This window comes from Nannobrachium achirus, assembly GCF_963921795.1.
Source record: "Nannobrachium achirus genome assembly, chromosome: 19".
NCBI classification, from domain to species: Eukaryota; Metazoa; Chordata; class Actinopteri; order Myctophiformes; family Myctophidae; genus Nannobrachium; species Nannobrachium achirus.
In genome coordinates, this window is record NC_137826.1 from 26,638,478 (window position 1) to 26,664,460 (window position 25,983).

A 25,983-nucleotide genomic window follows, 5' to 3' on the forward strand; every position below is an offset into this window, starting at 1 on the left:
TTGGCAGTCTGACTAAAGTGTCTGTACTCAGCAACAGTTGTGCCTGAGTGTTTGATCAGCGATGCTGCCTCCTGATGGATGTTGGCATTGTGCCCTGAGGGCCGGACAAAGGCTGGGGCTGGGGTGCGGGCAGGGGTCTGGCCTCTATCACAGGCACTGTTTGTTTTGGGGGATGGGGGGATAGTCTATGCTGTGCTGAAAAGCATGGCTGCAAACCTTCCCCTCTCACCCCACCACTACCCAGTACACAGACCCTCCTGAGTCAGGAGAGAGAGAGAGGCCTATGGCTACACCCCAGTGAGACATGTGGCTTTAATTTCTGCTTTGTGTTAAACTGCTGGAAGTTAAGAGTACAAATGCCTGGTCTATCATAAAGTCTCTCCCCTTTACTTTCACCTGAGATGGCATACATCTGAAATAGATGGTCTCTTTTACCACCCTCTCCTGATCACTCACTCTTCTTTGTTTCAACTTTCAAAAGTAGCTTGAGATAATTTCTCACAATACTTTGTTACCAAGTTTGTATGTCATGATGATGAATGTCATAATAATGGATTATTGTCTGGCTTGTTACTGGGAGGATTAAATGCAGCACTGTGTAAGAAAAGGCTGGTGGTGGAGTTACTGCATGTAGTATCCTCCACCTGTGGTGGATCTGTACAGTGGTGGAATTTAAAGTACCCACAGGAAGTGTGATGATTTACAGCATTGTATGGATCTGTGCCATCCACAGTTCCTTCTGTTCTGAGCTCGTACAGTAATGGCAACAGAGATTCCTGCTATCTTTTCACTCTCACGGTGACGCGCTCCTTCTGGAATGTCCGTTCACCAACAAACAGCAGGCTAATGATTAATTGAAACCTGCACCTGAAACATCAGCCTTCCTGTCCATTTGTTTTAATTGGGTCATTGTTCCAGCCAACCACACGGCTCGATGTGCTTCACACTGTTGCTATTTTGTGGTTGGTTACGTTAAAACTAACCTCGGGTTGAAGTTAGCCCCCGCACTCCCCACACTACTTTCAGAGCTTGACTAATTGCCATGGTTTCATCCAGCTATTGCTGTGGTGGTCCGTAAACTAAGATTAGCCCATGTGCGTGTAGATGCACATTTTCTATTTTTAATTCTTCCACAAATCTCACTCTCAACACACACCGAGTGTTTAGTAATTGCTCGCAGGGAAGTCTTTTCTCGTTTCCATGAGAAGTAAGGATGACATGATTTTGTAATTACTCCACCGGGTTCCCCCAACTGAAAAGAACATACTCCAGCCTTTTCATGTTCGTATCCCTCTGCCTCCCCAACGACATCTACAAAGGCATGCATTTTCTACACAAGGCAAGGAATGGTGTCTCTAGAGACGCCTCACATACTGCACCTTTGCCTCTTTGCCTTTTGTGTTTTTAATTTCCTCCTCGCGCAGGCACACACGCTGTTTACTGTTGTTGTTATTTCCCACAGGACCGTTATCAGTGGGCTATATGAACGGCCCACGACTGGCCCACTGCCTATCAGCCAGGCTCCCCATTGTCACCAGCACACGGTGTCCCTGAGCTCCAACCAGTCCTGTTAGACACAAGCCATCTGTGTGTGTCTGCATCTGTGTGTGTGTGTCCACGCCAACGGGTCTAGCCTGGTGGGCGCACACACTGGGGGAGAGTCACTGGAGACTGTGGCATTCTTATCTTATCTGTCTCTTTAGGGTGCTTTAAACAAATACGCATTGTTTTCATGGGATAGGGGCATGGATGGATGGATGAAGGTAGGGTTTAATGGTCATCACTGGGGGTTTGGCCGTAGCGGCTTGCATCCAGCTCAAGGACGGACAGCGGAGCACAGAGGACTTAGACAGGCAGCAGCTGCTTAAATCCAAAGTCCTACACCTTGTAAATGGTAATGCATGATCTATAAATAACCAGTACACTTTCCAAGGCCATGGCAAGAGGATGCTTGTGAAAAGGAAAGGCTCTTTGCTCAACCATTAACCCTACACACGTTGTTGTACATCAAATGGCTAAATAGCAGGTCTACACGCTCACAAGTTGTCGCTATGGGATGTGAGTGGTGATCTTGTAGATCTGCTATTTTTGACTAATGTTCACCTGTTTTTGACAAATGTTCATCTTGTATTATGACATGGTTAAGAATAGGGATGCTATGGTTCATGTGAGGCAGTGTGTGAATTTGTCCTGGCCTGCCACCCTTCCCGTCTCCTTTCTCATATCCCTTCATCTACTATTAATTTATAATAGTTTTTCTCAACCGTTGTTTTCCCCCATCCAATTAAAAATAAAAATAATTAAAACCTTTCTGAGCATAATTTCCCCCTTTATCACGCTTGCTCTGAAATGGCTATTAGCCCTATTCACGACCCGCCCACTCAGCATCCCCCGGGTGCTGAAGTCCCGTTTTGAAGGGGTAAATCCTACCATAGCCTATGGAGTTAGCACAGAAATCGCAAATTTAATGCAATTTCCGAATACTAAAGTATAAAATACGGCTAGCATGATCAAGAACACAAGATACTAAACGGCACAAAGCACTATAATTTACTTTACTGTTAGAAATAACGATTTGTTGGCTTTAAGTCCAGTATAATTTCCCCTTCTAAATTGAAGTCAGCACCCGGGGAAAACTGAGAAACGGAAGTAGGTGGGCGCATAGGGTGGGCGGGCCGTGAATAAGGCTAATTGGCAATCAAATCATTCACACTCACAGGAGCAGCAGCTGCACAATAGACTGTATTTTTTAATAGTAATGTCAATGGGCCTGATAGGTCAGGGCCTACACAGCTGAGGTTAGAGTCATGATGGAGGAGTCTGGTTTCAATCAGTATAGTCTTGTACTTGGAAGCTACAGAAGCCTGTGGATGCTCACAACAAGCTGAGACTTCATCCCCCACAGGCATACACTCTGCAGAATGCTGTTTAATGGTCTGTGTACCAAGTAATGCGCCTGTCTTTTGTTACCCGTTCATCGGTTAATGATCTGTTATGTCTGCCCACCCTTTAGCTCATATGTTCTGAGAATTGATGGCAGAAGCACCATGTGGCAGGTTGAGTTTTAAGGCTGCATTAAAATTGCACAGTACGGCTGAACAGCCCCAGCCCTCAACAAATCATCTCTCTAGTCTCCACTCACATCCAAATGGCTTCACATTGAACACATTCTCTGACTTTAGGGCAAGCATTCGGTGCACCACAATAGTCGTGAAGTTTGTGTGCCTCGTGGCAGAGGTATTATGCATGAGCGCGGTCACATGGGATTTTTCGTGTGAAAATTAAAGATGAGTGTTATCAGTGTTATTTGATCACTTATGTTGCATTACATTTTGTTCCCAGACTGCCATTTTGTAATAACAATGATCCATCTGTTACTTGGCATCATTGCCCACCCAGGAAAACATACTGTGCTCTTGATAACTGAGTGGTGTTAATTTCAGCCCAAAATAGCTCTTTTCCTTTTCAAGCTTCTTATATGCCATGTTCTCTTTCTTTGAACCGGCAAAAAAGTGTTTTCATTTTGAGAGTTTCTGAGAGGGATGCGAACTCTGCCTGAATCCTCATTAAAAGTGATGTGTTGATGCACTGTGCACACACTGTTGCCTCACCAGCTTCTCAGAACTTCTCTTTCCACTTCAAATGCACTCACTTGTATCTCTCGTGTATCTTCTTGGCACAGTAAAATTGGAGCAATGTATTTTTCCAGAGTTGTCAAAAGGAAAGCCTTCTTAACCAGTTTCAACCAGGCATTCCTATTTTGGGCAGCCGATTTCTTTTTTTCAAAAATAGCAGATCACATTGTGATGTGAGCTCTGTCATGGCTGACAGTTTGAAGCATGTTTGTTGCTACGTTGGTTATTTCTAATCTAAAATGTTTTCAGATACACATTTTAGTCTGCTGCTTACGTTGAAAATTAGTAATACACTGTCTGGACTCAGGACTTAAAGAATTGTGTAGCTCTGTAATTAAAATCAGCTGTGTTTGGAGGAACGTGAGCTATGGGAATCAAACAGGTGAATGAATTCAAAATGTCATTAGAGAGCATCTATGTCATCACGCAGTACGTTTTCGTTTGACAGGAGGTAACTAAGATAGGCTTTTTAGGGACTTTCCCATAAGAATACACAAAGAAAATGTGTTGCCATCTATTGTTAGGTATGTCCGTATTATGACCACAGATATGCTCTACAAGTGTGAAAAAAAGTATTTTTCATTTCACCACATCTTCAAGTGGTTAAGGATGTAAACATGTCATTCACTCAGCCAAGCTTTCTTGTTTACCGTCTTTGAGGCTTTTGAGCCTGAAATAGCTACAGTATGGCCTTGGTTTCTCTGTAAGACGTGACTTCACAGTGTCTCCACTCCTGGTGATGTTCTATGAGGTCAAAGTTCTGCTAGGGAAAGAGGATTATGATCCAGCGTGACCCTAACCAATAAAGGCTGGGAGAGTGTTTAGTAGGGCGACCACCAGGGTCAGGAGAGGTTGACATGGCTAACTGTCTTCTAGCTAAAGGGTTTATTACTGTATTCTGGAGCGCTTCCTCCTGGCCACATGGCTTAACCTCATACTGGATCTTGTGTCTGGAGGCTGCTGCGCAAATGCATACATGCGCACAGTTTTGTTTAGGCTACATGTCACTCTGGGCCCAATTTGGGAACCCACACCTCAATTATTTGGAGCTGTGTGGAACACAAGCTCCCTATACGTGGCCGTGTGTGTGGGTCTCCGTCCGTCCGTCCGTCCGTGTCTGTATGTAGCCTAAACTTCGGCACGCTACTAGTCCCGCACCATTTACGCCACCCCCGCAATATATACATCAAAACGTGCGGCTCGGCCGGGAATGGTGTGCTAGTAACTTTCTTTCCGATCCGCCTTACAATGGCGACATAATCGGCAAAAAACGACGCTGAATTGTCCCCATTGACTTATAATGGGACAATGCAAGACATCACATTCAAGTATTTTTCTCTCGCAAAGCATAGGAGCTACAGTTTCAAACCTCGGAGAGGAGATTCATAATGATTTTAAGAATGAATCGAAAAATAATTACATCACTCGGCCTCATGGTGGCGCTATAACGGCCCACTTTGCGTTTTGCCCCGTAACTCTTGAACCGTAGATCGAAAAATTAAAATTCTTTTTTCCCTGGATTCCTTGGGTCAAGACGCATCTCCCCATATAGGCCACGCCCATTTGCGCCAGGATAGATTTTCCGCCATCTTGAATTTTCTCCAAAACACACTTTTTGCTCCTTTTCCTACATATTTTCTTCAAATGTCACAAAAATCGGTACACATGATCCTGGGTGACCAGAGAGGTGCTGTTGAGTCTAGCCTGCCCTGAGCATCAACTGCAATACACACACACACACACACACACATTTGAATTCATTTATTGGATTACGATTAGAGACATAAATCATCAAAATCCAATAGTAATAAGAGACAACAGTACAGTGCAAAAGATCATGTTCACAAACAATGTCCTTGATTCCCTAAAAGCTATAGGGCAGAGCATGAGACACACAAACTATGGGTATAGGTGGCACCGTCTTTTCCAGATAAAGTGACTGCCAATGATGGCAGACACAGAGCAGAACTTAGCCAATTGTTTTGCTGCTTTTTTTGCCAGTCCAGCAAGTTGGAGTCCTCTCACACACATTTTATGAACATGCCCTAGGCTACCAAATATCAAAATTATAATTTTACAATTATAACCACAAGCAGAGATGGCATTTGCAAGGGGCTGATATTTTGACCATTTATAGGTAAAGCAGGTGTCCATGTACATGTCAAAAGAGCATCCAACTTCTAGGATGAAAACTGACTTGGTGGATTCATTGATCATGACAATGTCCGGAGTATTGGGGAAGCTTTCCACAGTATTGTTAAATGTATTGTTGAGTTGAGATGAGGCAAACCAGTTAATTTGAACAGTTTTGTTAACATGGAATATTGTGTGTTGTCCAGTGGCACGGCGCAGTTCTTTTGCTGTCAGATCCACGATGCGATCGTGGCGTGCCGTATACAGTCCCTTGAAGGCGGGGCAGCCGTTCATGATGTGCGCAACAGATTCCAATTGTTGGTTATTGTGCAGAAGGCAGTATGGCTCGTGTTGTGATGGGTACCAGAGGGCGAGGTTGTATTTGGTAGGTAAAACTTGTAACCGGGACTTTATTGTAAATTTGAGAATGGATTCATCTATTTTAGAGTTGTGTAGTATGGAATGGGACACAGTGTGGTCAGCACACGGCAGACAGGCCAGTTTCCCCTGTAAGCGCAGCTCAGTCCAGCGTTGCCGCTGGCGGGCTTGATGATGTTCAATAATGTCCCGTCTGCAGTTTTTGGGGTCCAGCACTTTTGTGGTTTCGTCGGTGTTCAGCACCGCCCGCACGGAAATACTCCCGTCGGTTACCACCACATCGCCAGCCTCCACCACACGGTCCGCGTCGCTCCAGCTCAGATGTATTTGAGCGCTGTTGCATAAGTCGTTGAGATCAGGCCAGTCAGAGCGCACTCCAAATCCCGGTGCGCGCGTGTCTAGTTTCCCACTCGGCTTTTTTCTGAATCCCAGAAAGTTGGCCTCAGTTGTTGAGTGTGGGACATTGCGCTTTGACATATCCAGGAGAAGTGATGCTCGTGCCTGTTCTCTGACAGCAGGATCCTCGTTGTTAAGCATACGGACAAGATGATTTATTCTCGTAGCTGCATATATCCATTCAACATTGGGGACGCCTAACCCCCCCTCGCTTCTTTTATGGAAGATTAAATCTCTAGTTGAGTGCGTGTTCAGGCCCATCCATTTCCGCACTAAATGGACAGTCTTATTGTTTAGTTCTGTTAAAGTGCATTTGGGTATGTGGATATTGGCGAAGAGATGCTGCACTTTGGAGAGCGCAATCTCGCGTACTGCTGTTAATTTCATGGTTATTGGTAGAGGGGATGAGTCAATCATGTCCAGTCGGGTAGAGTACTGAGTGACAATATCACTCAGCTGCTCTTCCCATTCTCCAGCAACATTGAACTTGTGTCCAAGATATGAATAAGCCTCATGTCTCGTGTAAACCTTAATGTCTTTACCCATGATGGTAAAAGAGGGTGGTTTGTCATTTTTGGCCGTATACCATCTGTTGCCCCCGCTGCGCCGTTCATATAATACAGCGCATTTGGTGCTTTTCGCTTCAAGTCCAGACCACTGAAGGAATGCGTCCGTGCGTAAAAGCATGTTACCAATTACGCGCTCCTCTCTGGAGGCAATGAGGACGTCATCCGCGTATCCTTGGACTGGGATGGGGGATTTTGTGTCCGGGGGGGCACACTGTTCGAGCCATTTCAGCCAGCTGTTAAGGGCGATAATAAAGTTTACGGCGCTCCATGGGCACCCGGTTTTGATGCCAATTCCAAGTTCGATTGGTTCGGTGAGTTGATCCCCACATATCACTTGTATGAATGACCCTGTGTATATGTCTTTAACTAAATCGACATATACTTTTGGCAGATTGATTTCAACCAGGGAATTAATCATAACGTTATGAGATAGTGTGCCAAAGGCATCACGAAAGTCCAAAAACACGGTATAGAATTTGGTTGAACCGTGTTTAAAATCATCAATGCCCGTTTTCAAGCTGAACACATGTTCGTTCATACCTTGGCAGTTTATGTATGCTTTTTGCTTTTTTGAGAGTATACCCGTCTCTACCAGCCACGGGAGGATACGGTTCAATATACACTTCATAAAAAGTTTATAGATTGTTGGCAGCAGAGAAATGTCCCTCCACGTACTCGGGTCGTCAGGTATATTATCCTTTTTAGGGATTCTATGGATCAATGCTCCTTTCCAGGAGTGGGGAACTTTTCCGTTGATCAGACAGACATTAAAGATGTTGGTCAATACCGGACAGGTCCACTGCTTAGCGGCCTTAAATGTTTCATAAACAACGCCGTCTGAGCCACTTGCCTTGTTGTTCGGGAGGCTATTTAGCACAGTTAAAACCTCGTCAGTTGTAAAAAGGGACGTTTTAGGATCATGGTCCGGGCCCGGGAGGTTAAGATCTAATATTTCATGCCAAGGGGGGTCGCTCAGATTTTCAAGTGGACCAGTTTGGCATTTCGCTGTATAGTACTCGTGAACTTGGGCCACATTACTGACACTAGGTGTCGGCTTTGGAAACATACTATCATTAAGTATGATACTTATGGCTTTACTTTTGTTCCGAGTCCAGAGAAGGGCAAGCTGGTCTCTACTCACTTTCCTGGGCTGTTGGTGCGATGTTCCCACTGCTTTATTGAGCGCTGGTCGGATTGTGTCACGAACATATTGTAGTTGTGACTCTATCCAGTCTGTCAGCTCAGCAGATGGTGCGCCCTCTGGGGGCGCAGTGTGCACAGGGATTTTCTTAAGAATCCTAGCCGTGTACTTGAGTAAAGGTGTCCCGAAAGGTCTGCCGTCCTGGTGGGAAGCGGAAAATATTCCATGTTTGCAATATAATCCGTTGAGTATTGAAAACAGTTTAATCCAACATTTGGAGTTTCTTCCTGTGAACGCGATGCTTTGTTGGACATCAAGCAGCTTGGTGTCCAAGGTCTTTCGAAGCTCTCTTTCATCCTGCTGGAAACGAATCCAATCTTGCTCAGAAAGAGGGTGGACATACTTTGCAAAGTCACCCACCACAGTGCCTGGTACCGGCATACGTTCTCCTGGCTCCAGGTGGTTAGTCGGATCATGAATTCGCCATGTTTGCGTGTAGATCTTTCCGCTCTTATAAGCCGCTTTAAAAGCGGACTTTAGCGAGGTGATCAAGCACATTATGATCAGTAATCTTAGCACTGTCATTATTGTCTCTTTCTGCGTTTACGATGGCAGCTACAACGGGTGAGATTTAATATTTTGTGGTCAGTAGTCCAGCATGCTGGAGTTTGCGACCGGCTCACACCGGAAACAGACACACACACACACACACACACACACAGCTCCACTTCGAACAGAGGTTTGATTTTTTTGTTTAGAGACAGAGACAGGCTTCTCCCCTTTCAGTCCACTTCCTCCTGGGTGCTTCTGTGTTTATTCCTACTAACAACACAACTACATGTTTAAGGCAGTGGTGCTGACAGATTCTACTGTTTTTTTCTTCTTCCCCCCAATATATAGCTTTTGGAAGCCACAGCAATTCAGAAATAGTAACTTGTTCATCTCCAGTATGTACTACAAAATCTGGAATTCCTGCGGAACGCTACTTTTGTTTCCCCAGTTATGAGTTGAAACTCAAATTTCAGTTACCCCTGGAGTTTTATGTATTTATTTGGTATGGCGCTGAATTCCAGTTGAAGTCGGGCCCTTTGACAAAGACTCTTGAGTATGACATGCCAATTCCCCTTTTCAGAACACCCCAATTCTATCCCCGCCTACTCAACCTTTTCCTCTACCCCCCTCTCCACCTACACACACACACACACACACACACACACACACACACACACACACACACGTCCCTGCCGCTCTCTCGTGCTGTCTCTCAAGTGGCGTGGCAGGCTTCTCAGTAGGATCGGTTGCCAGGAGACAGATTCACTCCCCATTGTGTGGCCACAAAGAGGTCTACAATCAGCAGGACTGGAGAGAATTGGAGGCCCAGGGGACTGGCATACCATAATCAGGGGTGTGTGCGCGAGCGTGCGTGTGTGTGCGAGGGCGATGGGGGTGTGTGTGTGGGGGTTGGGGTTCTATGGTGTCACCCCAACATTCCTTTTACTCTTTTCCGGTTTCTGAGCAACCATGGCGGGAATTGCTGTGTCAGGCAGCGAGTTGTAGGAAAGAATAAAGAAAAAGTAGGAACAGAGACACAGGCAAGAGAAGCTTTTTAATTAGCCATTGTAACCTCCCATGCTGCTCTTCCCCCTGCATGAATGCATGTGCTCACACACGCACGCACGGACACAGTCGCACACGCTTACTTTTTAGGATAAACATAATCAGTCCAACTGATGAGTCAGATCAGTTTATATGTGCTCAAGGATATTGTATACGCGTGCTGCAAACCTTTCGCTCAATGTGTGTGTGTGTGTGTGTGTGTGTGTGTGTGTGTGTGTGTGTGTGTGTGTGACTGTGTGTGTACTTTTGCGCGTGCACCTGCATGTATGTCATTTACCATCTTCAGCGGCTTAATTTTTCATAGGAACCTCTTTTGACTTTTAACAATAGGGTCTCTTATCTGCCGTATTGCCTTTGGGGAGGAAGGCCACTCCAGTTTACCTTTGCAGGGTGCCATTACTCTAAATAAAGTGAATGGAGGAGATTTCATGCAACCCACTGATTATATGGAGGCGCTCTCTCACTGTTGCGCAGACTTTGTGCTGAACAGGATAACCTCTGTGTGTGTGTGTGTGTGTGTGTGTGTGTGTGTGTGTGTGTGTGTGTGTGTGTGTACTGTATGTATTTAGTGTTAATCAGTAACTATCAGCCACCCATGTTTTTGTGTCCCATCAACTGGGTTATGTTACTCCGAGTTATTGTCTCCACCAGCCGAAGGCATGGGGGAGAGTATGTTTTCCCCTTCGTCCGTCCGTCCGTCCGTCCGTCCGTCCGTCCGTCCGTCCGTGTGTCCGTCCGTGCGTCCGTGCGTCCTCGCAGTTTGTGTGCACCAAATCTCAGTCGCCGTTGGCCCGGGCACTGCCAAAATGAGCACACACATTCCCTGGATGCCAATCTAGAACCTCTGACCTACATTTTTCAAATAGGCCCTTTCTAGCGCCACCTAGTGGCCGATGTTTGCAAAACACATTTCTGTGCACTACTCTTACAGATTTTGTAAGGGCACTCCCTAGAGGCTAAGGATAAACCTTTGCCCTGCATTTCTCACATCAGCCTTTTATAGCGCCACCTTTGGGCCGACTTATGTAAAACACGTTTTTGGATATTACTCCTTGAGATTTTATCCAAAAATCACGCAAATCGGTACACAGTATCTCTATAGTCATGTGATCAAGTCAGATCCTTCTGATATTTCTTATTCCATCCTGATTGGCTAATATTGGCTTCCAAAGTTTGCAGGATTGCTCTGTTTGTGAACAAAATGCTTCAAATCATCAACGCAGCTTGCGATTACCGTGACATTTGCCACACATGTTCCCACTAGGTCAAGGAACAAATGCTACCTTTTTTCACATTGGCCTGTTATAGCGCCACCAGCAGGTAGACTTTAGCAAAACACATTTTTGGAACACAATGCTTCAAATCATGCATGCAGCGTCCGATTTCCATGAAAGATCTATGGTGAAGAATATATGCCACCCTTTTTACCTTGGCCTATTATACAGTAGCACCACCAGGACACACGGCCTGGTGGAGACCTGTGCTCGGAAGAGCACTGCTTCTAGTTACTAGTGTAGTGGGTGAACAAACTGAACATAGTTATGTAAATTGTGTCTCAGCTGTCCAGTTTGTGCTTCACAACTGCTGTCTCCATGTCATAATTGGATATGATACAAAAAAATGTTGATGGTTAATTTGTTGTGTGTTCCATCTTGTTTTTGTGTAGGTTTGAATATCCTTGATCCTTCCATCATTCGTCAATTTTCTCGTTCGATTACTTGTTGAGTTTGTGTTTCTTGTCGCCTTATTTACATTTTAGTGATTGATTTTGTCTAGGGATTATTATCTAGTCAGATAATCTTTGAGGGCTCATTTCCCTTCCCTCCTCACCACCCCATCCTCCTTCAGAATTAGACCGTTATGGTCTCATTCTATTGCCTGTTTTAAAATGATGAAAGGGATTTTTGCAGGGAATTTCCATTATAATAATTTCAATTGCATAAAAAGGATGGCCATCTGGGTGCTTTTACATCAGGCATAAAGGAATGGTACGTGCCTGTCGCTCACAAATAACTTCAATACCAGGGGAGCTGATCAGTATAAAAGCCTGGTTACATTTGAGAGTTGGGGTCATGTGGGTCATCCCAATGACTCTAATGCTTTTGTTGCTCATTATGCCTTTTGTTATTTTGTTAGTTTGTTGTTGATTCCAATAGCATAGCATAGCATGGAACATACTTAGGACCACAATGGAGACAAGTTCCCAGGACCTTTTTTGGGGTGTTTCTGTATGCTTTTAGCCCAAATGTATCCTGTACCTTGTGCTGTTTGCATTTGTCAAATAAAGTATTCAATCAATCAATCAATCAATAGCCAGTCAAAATTTGATTGATTTTTTAATAATCAACTACTGTATATCAATTAGTCTGATTGACCACTTAAAGGAGTAGTTCACCCCAAAAATGTATTTTCTTCCTATTGAATACTCATGCCATGGAGACTTGAGTTCAATAATAATAATAAAAACATTATTACAACCTGCTTTTGGGTCTCCATCCGGAATCAATGGGGGTAAATTTACTATAATATTTTTTTTGTCTTAGGAATAAAAATAAATAAAAATAATAATAATTTAAAAAAAAAATATATATATATATATATATATATTGAACTCAAGTCTCCATTGCATGAGTAATCAATAGGAAAAAAGTCCTTTTGGGGGTGAACTACTCCTTTAAGCATCATTTTATAGTTGGTTGTACAACAGTGTCGCACAAGCTATTTTCCCAATTTTAAAAATGTTATTGAAAAACTAAATTCTTTTGATTAAAATCGATCTACACTTTTATTCTATATAATTGATCACATCAATTACATTGATTAACTTTTGCACCCCTAATTAACACTCCGGATTTTAATGTGTAGCTTCAGCAGTTGCTAGATTAGTCGGACACAAATTCCTTCTGTTGACGTCAGTGTTGAGTCAACATTAAATCACTTGGGTGTAAATCTCTTGCCTCACCCTGTCACCTCTCTCACCTGAACCACCATTAGTCAGGCAGATTCACAATTTGCACAGCTATAAGCCAGTGGAACAGATGGCAGTGTGAAATGGCACTTTTTTGTCTCCTCAGTGTGTGGCTTAGATTGGATGACATGTCTCTTTAACTGTAGCACAGATGAATGTGTCCCAAGGTCACACGTGTGTCATTGATTAGATAGGACAATCACCTCACAACGGGTCATGGGAGACTGATAAATGGTTCCAGCTGAATGCATTTGAATGCGTTTTATTTTTTATTTTTTTTCCTCCTATTTCTCTGCACCTCTTTGCAGAAATTTCACCAGCTACTCCTGGCTTGATGGATTGACACAGCTTCCTGTCACACAGATGCCAAACTCGCTATCCCACTTGACGTTGACAGACACATATCTCCGTTTGCTTCTATTGCTTGCTGTTGCTCCCAATTTCTGCTCTAGGCAATGGATCGCTCTCATCAAGGGCGTCTTGTCAGAGTCAGTGGGCTGAATCAGCCAGCTGCGGTTGTAACAGTAGGGGAATACAACTATGCGGGTAGTTCTGTGACCGTATCAATTGCTCGCAGGCTCCTAGGCTCAACAATAGAAGGTGTGACCGAGACTGAGACTTCTGTGCCCTTTGTGCATTTTGTGTGTGGGGGTTCTGAGCATTTTTGTAGTCCTGGGAGGTGAGCTGTTGTGCTCTACCGGAGGTCATGAGAGGAGACGGGTCACCTGTAGCTCAAACTCATCCTAGCCTCGGGGCCTTCAAGACGGTTTCTATAAGACTTTAGGCTAGTTGTCTAATGTACTGACATCAAACATCATTCTCTGTCAAGACAGAATCTATGGAAAAAGCAATGTCTCGTTAAATGAACGCTCCGTTACAACAAGGACAATCTGTGCCTATGTAACGTCTTCGTTTTCACGTAATTTTTCAGTTTGCATGGCTAGATATTCTGGCTGTACATTACTTCGTACTGCAGAATCAGAATATGATGGAGTGCAGGTAACTTGAGGGCATTCCTCAAATATTTGAAATCCAAACAAAAACGCGGTTAGCTTCTAGATTATTTATGCTTTGCTAGCAGTGTGCCCTCCATCAAGGCTGGCCCCTACAATCAGATTTCACACAAAGTGTGTGTGTGTGGGGGGGGGGGGGGGGGGGGGGTGTTACTTGGAGTATGGTCTGGCAGAACATGAAGCGGGGCACCATTGAAGTAGCAGTAGCTCATGCTGAGTCCGAGGGCAGCCTGTGGCCTCGGTCCAAACCCGCTGCTGACTCTGTGTAGATTACAGCATGTGCCATGCACTTTCACTCACATAGTGTGTGTGTGTGTGTGTGTGTGTGTGTGTGTGTGTGTGTGTGTGTGTGTGTGTGTGTGTGTGTGTGTGTGTGTGTGTGTGTGTGTGTGTGTGTGTGTGTGTGTGTGTGTGTGAATAAACGAGGGTATATGCTAGGGTGACCAGACGTCCCATTTGGCCTGGATTGTCCCGGGTTCAAGCTGCGTGTCCAGAGTCCTGACAAATATCTCTAAAACACTAATATGTCCCGGTTTTCAACATTCACTTCAAAACGTCCCGGTTTTCGCCAGAATTAAAATAATAGTAGCTGTTTTCAGTGGTTGCATAGACATTTATCATGTTCTTTTCACGAAAACATTCTCACCTAACCAATCAGAAATCATGAACAGATTTCATTGCGTGTCTGAATAATGGTCTGAATTCAATGTTGAGGCTGTTTGGCAGTCACTCACTGCCTGTATGCAACCCTACATGGGTTTGTGAGCGTGCGCGAACATTAGAGAATGGATGTGCATGCACGGTGAACGTGCACATTGCTTTGAGGGTCCCGGTTTTAGGGTACAGTGGTTCGCGTCCCGGTTTGAGCGGCTGAATATTTGGTCACCCTAGTATATGCTTATGTGGAGACCTGTTTTTAAGTGAGCTGTCGAAAGCCCTGAGTGTCAACTCAAGCCCTCCTTTTTGGAGCTGTGTGGAACAGAGCTCCGCTATGGGCAGGAATGTGTGTCCAGTCTCACAAGTGAGAAATGTCCCGTTGAGTTTGAACAGGATCTGCGCATGCGCGACACACGCACGCACGCACACGCACGCACACACACACACACACACACACTTAATCGTTTTCAAACCGAAATCGCGATGCGAAATCCCGCGATTAGCGAATCGCAAAGGCCGGTTTCTCTGCGAAGTAGACTTCCCAAGCAATATGGAGACGTTTTAATTTTTGAAATCCATTCATAATTGACTAAGGAATGATCAAATCAAACTGTGGTGACTTTCTTTGCTTCTGAGCATCCACACGCTGAAAGTGAAAGTGAATTTGGCACAGTGGCCACTGTGCAGGACTCTGCCAGTGCGTGGGAACTAGGGGTGCTGCAGGTGTTCCAGCCCCCCATGGGGAAGTTTTCATTTTTTTATTTAAATAAGAAAAGAACAAATCAAACATAGCAAAAATACGTTGCCTGTTGTTGTAGTTTTTTATTTATTCATTTATATATATATTTGTTATAAAATGGATTAAAAAATTATAAAAAATATTAGGCCTATTATTTTTCAAACATAGCAAAAATATGTTGCCTGTTGTCGTTTTTTATTTATTCATTTATATATATATATATTTTATATACTGTATATATATATATATATACATATTTCCATTATAAAATGTATTAAAAAATGATAAAAAATATTAGGCCTATTATTTTTTCGCGGGCGCGCTGCTCACACACACACACACACACACACACACACACACACACACACACACACACACACACACACACACACACACAGCTCCACTTCGAACCGAGGTTTGATTTTTTTGATAACATGAACTATTTCTACACAGAGGAGGTACAGTAACAGTTAGTTATGGTAGAAAGGAGGGGCATGTAACACTAGCACTTTGTGTTTCTCACAGGTCATGGATTTTCATGTATTATGTACTGTACACAAGGATGCTGTGAAAAATGCCTCTTTATTGTTTGTAGTTGTGCATTTCACAGTTCTGCTGCATTTTGCATAATTGCCTCAGAGTCAGTCTTTTTAGACTTGTCCGACGGCACTCGGCAGTCGGCAGCACGTTGTGACAATATAATGTTTTTAAAAAGCTGTCCCCACCCCCCATCTATTAGAGGAACGTGGCGGGCTGTCAAAGGGTTTTTCATGTGTCGAGGCTACATGTGACAACTCCATTCTCTATGGTCTGTGTTCCTTGCTGCAGCTTAAATCTCTTATTGAACAGAGAATCTTAGCCCAGAATGTCACCAAGAAATCGTGTTTATTCGTTCTAAGAATAACCATTTAAGCAGCTCTTCCAGTTGCATGATAGGCTGCAGAATTTTATCATCATTAATATTCTTTCAATGAGCACTGCTTTATTCCCTTTGTCTCCCCTCACACTGTATCATCAATTATATATATTTATTATAGGAACTACTCTGCCAATCTTAAAAATATCCTTAGCTTTTCACCTGACTCGGATAATCCATCACCTACTGTTAGACTTGCCCACAATGAAATTTTACAGGAGAAAATTGTTAATGTATTTTTTATAACATTACATTTGTAAAATAATCATCACAACACGATTCCTCATTCTTCTGGCAATCCCACAACACACCAGCCTTATGTGGCACAGCTTTCATAATGTGTATCAGTTGTCATGTTATTTCCTACTTCGAATCTCATAACAGCCTAAACATGCCATGCTTTATCCACAACTTTCCAACATCCCATTGTGCATTGCGCAGAAGGCGAGCGGCATTTCCGCCGTCGCAGCCGAGTATGATCTACAAGCTCACAACGGTTGCAACTGCGACGCGACATGAGCTTGTATGTCTGCTGTTAACCGGAAGTGTCCCGCAGATAATACTACAGTAAAGTCTTGCGGAAACAGGTGGATAGGCTGATATTGAAACACTGTTACAAATGCCTACATTATATTCTTTTAATTGATTATCATGCTATTAACAAATTAAAGTTTAAAAGATTATATGCATGTGCGCACAGAGACACACACACACACACACACACACACACACACACACACACACACACACACACACACACACACAATACATTTTATAGTGTAGATTAGGGTGCCAGAATGTAAAATCAAACCCATTTTTTAAGTGAGCGGTGGATGTGAGCACACACCCTGTGTGTGTACCAGTTCATTTCAGGGTCGCCTGTGTGTGTGTGTGTGTCTCAACAGTGCCACTTGGTCACCAGTGTATTGCAGCTCATGCTACAGACCACCGCTCAAAAATGGGGGTCCATGGTCTATGGCTTATCAAACTGGAGGTCCTTGAAATAAATACAATAATTAAGAACCACTGTACTAAACAAGCCTTTTTCCTGTTATCCAGGAAGGACAGGGGGGGAAAGATCCCGGGCCATCAGGATTTTACATGTCATACTGTGTTGATGATGTCGGTCCACTATGTGTCTGTATGTTCTAAACCCTTCCTTCCTTCCTGTCTATCCAGGTGTGATCTCTGGCCTGGAGATCATGTCCACAGGGCAGACGTCCATAGAGAAGGCCAGCGGGCAGAGTGTGAAGCTGGACTGCCAGTTCACTCTGGCCCCTGAAGACTCTGGACCGCTGGACATTGAATGGAGTGTGCTGCCCTCCGACAACCAGAAGGAGGAAAAAGTGGTACGTCTTTCTTTCTCTCTTTAAAAATGTGTGTTTTTCCTGTAGTCTGTGGGTGGCGGCACATCTGTGATGAATGATGATTTTCCCCACTTAGATTTGCAATTATAATATATTGTTTATGACGTAAGGGCAAAATGGCTGCCGTGTCAGTGGGGTTTCAGGTATTATATTTTGTTTTGCTTTACAGTTTATTTGTATTGGAACATAGATCTGAGCAGGTTTGATGAAATTGGGCTCTGTTCTTCCGTTGTGTTAGCCAGCTGAACATAACTGTGTGTGTGTGTGTGTGTGTGTGTGTGTGTGTGTGTGTGTGTGTGTGTGTGTGTGTGTGTGTGTGTGTGTGTGTGTGTGTGTGTGTGTGTGTGTGTGTGTGTGTGTGTGTGTGTGTGTGTGTGTGTGTGTGTGTGTGTGTGTGTGTGTGTGTGTGTGCGCACACCAGGGCTCTGGGCAGAAAAGAACATTCACATACGCTCCTCAAAGCTGGCTATAAAACCGACAGTTAATGTTTAACTTGTAACATGGGTTTAAAGCTTTATAAATCCCACATGGCCAGAGTGTGTGTGGTTTGGCACAAACCTCTTCATGTGTATTACGTAAGTTGTGTAAGAGATGAAATGGTATATCTGTATAATTCTACATGGGCGCGGCATCCACGGATGTGTTATTGTGAATGGGCAGATATGTATACACGTAAAAGGTAACCTGAGCCATGTGTATTTCTATAGCGCGTTCATCTCTGTAGAGATCCCTTTAGCCACACTAGCACTAGCTGTGTCATCACTATCCAACCTGGTGGCCCTCATCCATGGCCTCTGCCATCACATGCCTTCAGACCAGAGTGTTCACAATTATAGAGGCAATGGCCTGTTCCACTTCCATCACTCACTGCTTTTCCTCATCCTTCTCTTCCTACGCTCTCTCTCTGACTCTTATCTCAAGGGCCCTCATTTTTGGTCTCTCTCTCTCTCGCCCTCCACCTTGTTCTCTTTCACTGACCCGTCCACCATGCCCTCTGCGCTCTTTTGTCTGAAACTTTGCTCTAGGAGGGGCACTTTATACCCACCAATTTGTTTTGACCTCCTTTTCTCTTTGAAAAGGTAGCTGGCTAGCTGCTAATTGTTAGTTATCTGGTCCATGCTGTTTTCTGTTGTGATTCTTTCTGCATTTTAATGATTCTTCAAGTAAATGCAGCTTCCAGTGTGGGTGGTTCCCTAGTGGGGATCCTTCCCTTTAGTGTCTCCACTCTCCAGGCAGTGGTAGAAATCTTTTGAATGTTCCAAAATCAAGTCCAGTTTCACGGTTCATTATTTTTCTCCCTTTTCATCTGCTGCAGCCCATCAAATGCAACTCTTAGACTAACATCGCTAATGCCTGATTTATACTTGGTTGTATGCCGGTTTTGCACACTGAAAATAGAAGATCTACAAACTCACAAAGCAGCGCAGTGCAACGCATTATGAGCTTGTAGATTGGGTATTTCCAGTGAGCAACACCGGCATACAACAGAGTATAAGGGCTTAAGCCATTCCAGACAGGCATCTCCCGCTGTGCAGGATCATTCATTCAATGACCTCTCAGATTTTGTCTCCCCCACCACACACACACACACACACACACACACACACACACACACACACACACACACACACACACACACACACACACACACACACACACACACACCAGTGCTGCTGTCTGAAGTCACGTGCAGTGTAATTAATGGCTTGTTAATTCTGAGCGGCTGCTTAATATATGTGACAGTGCCCAGTAGGATTAGAATGTCCTGCTAGAACCAAGGCCACTAGGCTGGACAAGGAGATGAGGAACAAGACTACAGTTATAGCCATAGGGCCAGACATGCCCTGAAAAAACATTGAACCTTGGCTCACACATGGCTCATGAGGGGTGAATGTAGACAGAATGGTGCTTTAAAGACTAAGCAATGATGTCCAACTGGGCAATAATTAAGCAGAATTAGCCCATAGCGTCAAGACAGCTGTGCACCCAATAAATGTAGCTTTATCACAAGAAATATGAAGAATGAGATACTTCCCCAACATGCAGTAACCCCTTAATACATGTATGTATGATTGCAACTTCCTGGCCAAGCTGCATGTCTGCACCCCCTACACACACATGCACACGCGCGCGTGCGCGCGCACACACACACACACACATACACACACACACACACACACACACATACACACACACACACGCACACGCACACACACTCTCATTCATTACAATATTAAAACACATGTTCCCAATCTGGGCTTTCATGCTGTCGGCGGCAACTCGCAGCATTGTGTATTCATAACTAGATTTTGTGGGAAATCGTCGCTCTCATCATCTGACATAGCCCACATATCATGAGTCTTTAGGGGTCTGATGAAGCATGGCTAATGCGAGTTGCTTTGTTGTGCTGAAATGAGAAATGCCAGGCGTGCCTACAGTAACTCATTTGCATGTGGCTCTCATGGCTGGGCTACATATTGGCTGAAAGCAGGGTGTACCCTCTGTATTTGCCCCCACAAGTGAATGGCATTGGACAGAACCCTGAGTGGTTCTCAACCTTTTTTGGCCGCAACCCCCAAAATAATCACATTTTAACTGGGGACCCCCCCCCCACCCCACCCTGACGAGCACTAAGAGTTGAGGAATTACATTTTGTATAACACGGTTCTATTGTGAAAATAACAGATCTACATGCTCACAACGCCTCGCAACGAGGCGTTGTGAGCATCGGCTGTTTGCACAATTTCTGCCTCTAAAATTTGACAACTTGGCAAATGTTTAATTAAAAAGTCCTTAAATTGTCACTTTAGAAATGTGCAGATACCCTCTATACACTTAAAAGTTATGTTGGTTTGTTTACTGTTGAGTTAATCATCTGGGGACCCCCCCAAAATAATTCGGGGATCCCCCTAGGGGTCCCTACCCACAGGTTGAGAACCACTGATTTAAAGCCAAATATGAATGGTGGGAATGGGACACAGATTTCACTCACTACAATAACTCAGTCAGATTGCTTGCCATGTTGATCCCATGATGTCACACAAACGTCTGTTGTGTCCTTGAGTGAAGCTCTTGAGACATTTTTGTACTGAAAATTTTCATTGATACATGAATTAAGGACTTCAAGGATTTGGGCATAAAGTCCTAATACTATCAGTATGGAGGAGTATGGATGATTTTGTCACACATCCACAATTCTTGCACTTGGGTGTTATAGACATGCCTTGTTGTATTTTCTCCATCTACACTACAACAGTAAAGGCCACTGAATTCATTTCCAGGCAGCAATTCCACCTTAACCTTGAGATCAACTTGGGTGCACGGCCACGGCCACTTCTTGTGAAGGCATACACCGTATCGCAGTGGCAGTCCAGAGTGATTCCAGTTAAATAACCTCTGGGAGCAGCACACAAACACTCAACAACAGTGTTCTCTCTCCCAGCCAGCCAGGCAGACTCTGTGTGGCCAGTGTACAGGTGTCATCGCCCTCTGCTTTGCCTCTCAAATTAAGCCCCCCCCCTGCCTCATCCTTTCCCAGGGCAACAGTGACACATGACGATGACCTCATCTTTACATATCCCCCATGGAAATAACCCTGGCCACCTCTCGTCTGACTCTGAGTGTCCACAAGTGCTGCCTCCTTGTCTCAACAATAGAGGTCTTTTACCTCCACTCTGTGGTGTTCATCCCACAGAAGGCCAGGTGGAGGGATTGTAATTCTGCGTACAAGCCGTACATCCTACCTGTTATTGTCAATACTCCACAAACAACAGTGATATTCTGTTGTCCTCCACCACAAGTGCCTAAAAGGGCACTTATGACAGGCCCTTATAGTGACTTCATTTGTATATATATAACTCGACGTCAACAGCTGACCAAGGCAAATTCCTTGTGTGTGTGATTACACTTGGCCAATAATCTACCAAACAACAGCTTGTCATGTCATCTGCTCTTTTTGGCTTTTCTTTTGTCAAGATTCATCGTTTCGCAAGGTTATTGCGCAGCTGGGACCTTTTCCAGAGTTTTGTGTTTACCCATGTACACCCTCGTGTGTGCTGTGCACACACAACACGCACGCCTTTTGTGGGTCTTAAATGTTTTCGTCTGAGAGGGAGAGATCTGGTCTGCCTGAGCCCGGGGCAGTTTAATTTCCTGCCCTCCGCTCTTATACCTCAATGTTATTACTGCTGACGTTTTGAAGATTGATGGATATCTCTCTTGTCTTCCTTGTGAACCAGGCAGATTGTAGACCCACTATGGATTCCAGGGCTTAAGGTATATGCAGCGCCTTTATCATTCCCTTTGTACTTGGCACAAGAGTCCAAATCGAGGCTTCCACAAAGACAAGACTAACTCCCCACTCACCAGAACCCCCCGCTGACTTGCCATTTCGCTTTTGTTTCCCTCTTCCATTTTGAGCACTCCATCTCCTCTGATGGTTTCATTGTATATCCTCTCCACTCGCCATGTTGAATCAGTTTTCAACTCTTTTTCCACCGTTGATCCTGGGCTTTCATTGCGCTCGTGCCCCTTCATTGACATTGTGGCATAGAAAATCCCCTAGATGACAGTCTCCATGGAAATGGTGTTGATTAGAATATGCCCCCGCAAGTACCGTGTGGGAACTGAGAATTAGAACTCTCCTCATTATTGTTTGTTTTTTCCTTCCCTTCCCTTTTTGTCGTTAGTTGCTTGCTTGTTTTGTGTGTGTGTGTTCTGACCTACTGCAGCGCTTTTAGCTCCACCTGGCCTTCATCTCCTGGTATTTCCTCCTTGCCTTCAAGTGGCAGACAGATTCACACAGGGGTGCGCGGGTATTATTTTTGGTTAGCGCCAGCAGAGCCATGGCTGTGCTGTTGACACAGCAGGTGTTGATTTTGCCTCACAGTGGTGGCTTTGTTTCTACCATGTCCAAGCTTTGACGGCAGCAAAGGAAGGGCAATACAGCACAGGCTGCCAGACTGAAGGGCGTTGGGGAGATAAAAGAGCAACAACTTTCTATCGCTTACACAGCCTCTCTCTCTAGCTCTTGTTTTGGTTGGTTCAGTGAGCAGGCCCATGTTCTCAGTGATCATACTGTCATTTCAAGGTCTACTTTCTCTGTTTTTCTTTCCCCAGAAGGCTGCGGTGTTTTTGTAAACCGATAAGTCCAAGATACAGAATCACACTCTCAATAAACATTGTCACTTTTTTCCTAACACCCTCTTTTTGCTCTACCCCCACACCTCCCACCCATCTTGTCTCTCTCTGTCTCTCTTTCTCTTCCCACCTCCAGGTGATCCTATATGCAGGGGACAGAGCGTACGAGGACTACCACCCCGATCTGAGGGGGCGCGCCCACTTCAACTCCGCCGACCCCAAGAACGGCGACGGCTCCATCAACCTGACGGGGTTGAAGTCGTCCGACACGGGCACCTACCAGTGTAAGGTGAAGAAGGCCCCTGGCATCAAAAGCAGGAAGATTCTGTTGACCGTCATGGGTGAGTGGAAGCAATTAGGGCTGCAGCAGTTAATTGAACTAATCCATTCAAATGATTTAAATGAAATTATTGATTTAATTTTGGAGGAATCGTAAAACAAATGCCTTCCCAAAAAATAGCTAAATAACATATTTAAAATGCCCAGTCTACAAGTCCCACAACCGCAATGCATCGCAATGCGAGCTTGTAGATGGACTATTTAAGCTATTTTCCATCACATCGTTCTACGACAAAATTTTAAATAGGACATCAGAATTATTCTTACGATGGTAAATACTTTGCTGATATATGGGGGGAAAGTGCTTCAGGATAATTCAATTAATTGAAAAAGTAATCATGGAATAATTGCTATGAAAATAATTGGTAACAAACGCCAACATTGCCAAATGCAAAAGTGGAATAATACAATCAAAACAAAATAATGTATGTACAATTGGGGCGGCAGTAGCTCAGGCTTAGAGCATCCCTACCTCAGAGTTGGTGTTGAAGTGTCCTTGAGCAAGACACTGAACCCCTAATTGCTCCAGATGACCAGGTTGGTGCCTTGCATGGTTTCCTCCGTCGTCAGTATATGTGTGTGTGAATGGGTGAATGTAATGCACAATTGTGTAAAGTGCCTTGGATAAAGGCACTATATAAATGCACCATTTACCATTGAAAAGCAATAAAATGGTGTGTAGTCAAAGCTGTTACATTGGAACTGATGGAGGTGTAACTTACAAAACCATAAGAATTGTGCATTGCTGTCAGAAATAGTTGGCCTATATATCCACAAAGGATAGGTTAGTTTTGTGCACAAATATTATTTGTTTTTCAAAAGTGTTTGAAGGGTAATTGCTTTGTTTGTCTGTACACTGTTTCTTCAATTTACCATTTTTCAAAAGTGTTTAAAGGTAATTGCTCTGCTTGTACATCGAGACACTTTTGAAACGACTCTGAATGTTAAGACCCCAGCGCCCAGAGTTTACATAGGCCAAGCACAGAGTATCTTATATACATACTCACATCCATCATCATTGTAGCATCACACTGTGTTGTGATTAGAGCTACTGTTACTTTGACAGGTTATTTATACATATAGCCAAACATGTCATAAGAAAGCACATCACGTAATGAATTTAAACAAATATTGTGGGTTCAAGCAACATTTCAAATATAAAATAAAAGCACAAGAACAGTGTTTTTTTTTTTTTTTGGGACCATAACCTTGAACAGTTTGAAGGAGTAGTTCACCCCCAAAATGACTTTATTTCTATTGATTACTCACGCCATGGAGACCTCGATTTAATAATATTTTTAGTTTTTCGGTGCATTCCTGAGACAAAAATGTGATTAGAATTAATTTACCCCCATTGATTCCGGTTAATTTACTATAATCACATTTTTTTTCTCTAAAATTTTTATCCCACGATTTTTGTAACCCATTTTTTCACCCGGTGCCAATTGCCTAAGCTGTGATCCTGGGCTCTACTCTCCCTCTGCCAACCTGGGGAGGGCCCCGAACTGAGCTCATGCTTCCTTCAATGCATGAGGAGTGAGCAGGCCGCTTCTTATCACCTGACAGGGGGAGCTTCCCCGGTTGGACGTAGCGCGTGGAAGGAACACGTTATTCCAACCAGTTCCACTCCATCAGGCGCCCCGGCTGGCCAGGTGGAGGCTTTATAGAGACCAGGATTACTGCATGTTTTTGTGAGGGTATCTACCCTAGGAGACACGGGGAGAACATACAAACTCCACACAGAAAGGCCCTTTTGCCAACCCCACCTAGGGTGTGGGCACTGATGACGCGGAGGAGGGAACACGCCCCCAGCACCCACAGTGTCCCCCGGCGGGAATCGAACCCAGGACCTTCTAGCTGTGAGGCGACAGCACTACTGACTGCGCCACCGTGCCCCTATATATCACATTTTTGTCTTAGGAATGTGACAAGATATTATTGAACTCAAGTCTCCATGGCGTGAGTATCGATAGAAAAAAAGTCATTTGGGGGGTGACCCACTCCCTTTTAAGGTAACAGAATAAAAAAATATTTGAGGATGTCAAATAGCATGCCCTAGCACCTGTTCTTTCTTTTTTACAATATTATTTTAGCCTTTTCAACTTTAGTTAGACAGTATATCTGCAACAAGGTACAGATATGAGGAAACATGTGAGACATGAGCTGGACTGCAGCGTGCTGGAAACCCAGCTGTTTGATGTAATCCGCTCTAGAATTATATGTGGTGGTCTAACCTTTCTTGGTTTATTTCCTCCACTTTATTTGATTTTACAAATGTACGTACAGTATGTTCTCTATTGGGAAAGGACATTGTATTGATCAGATTGATCACTGAGCTCTTTCCTGCTCTCTTACCTCGCTTTCAAGGAAAACTAAAAGATGCAGGTTATTTGTTGACTTTTAACTGAACAGAAACTGCTGCATCATACGTAGGTGTTGTGTAAGCCAGCTGTTTCACTCCCTAGACAAACACACACTGTGGCCTTGCTGGTCGGTCAAGTAACTCATCCATGTCGAACGTTTAATTGCTTCCTGCATGGAATTTGCATATGCCACAGCTTAGTACATTGGTACAAGGTTGGAATTATGTCATTACTGAACCGGTTTCCCTTATAGAAGGTGCTTTAGATTTAGAAATGTGAACTTGCATATCAACATTGTTGACACTATAGAATTCTTGCTGTGCCTTGTACTGCACCAACAAGCTCGACCAGGAAGGGGTTGTTGGAAACGATCCAGTTTCTTAGCAGTGTTGCATTTCTAAGCACTAAACTCTTGTCTTGGCTCTAATGAGATGAATGTACCCATTAATATCCAGTGACTCTTTGTGCAGAGACCATGGGAGAAGGTTAAATATACCTGCCCTTACCCTTGGAGCCGCGTCACACGTTACCAAAACAATGAAAGTTGGATTGATTTAGATCTTTCAAATGTTTAGTCACCACACAAGTCACTAGACTATCACAACGTTCCTGG

The 25,983-nt window shown here is 44.0% G+C and overlaps 1 protein-coding gene across 1 annotated transcript in view; it reads left to right on the forward strand.

Moving 5' to 3' along the window:
• cxadr (CXADR Ig-like cell adhesion molecule) overlaps positions 1–25,983 on the forward strand; it is a 49,784-nt gene that overhangs the window by 14,298 nt on the left and 9,503 nt on the right. Inside the window, exons 2-3 of the mRNA XM_080748907.1 lie at positions 17,342–17,511; positions 22,805–23,009. Coding sequence (XP_080605033.1) covers positions 17,342–17,511; positions 22,805–23,009 — 375 coding nt within the window. The remainder of the gene's footprint in view (positions 1–17,341; positions 17,512–22,804; positions 23,010–25,983) is intronic.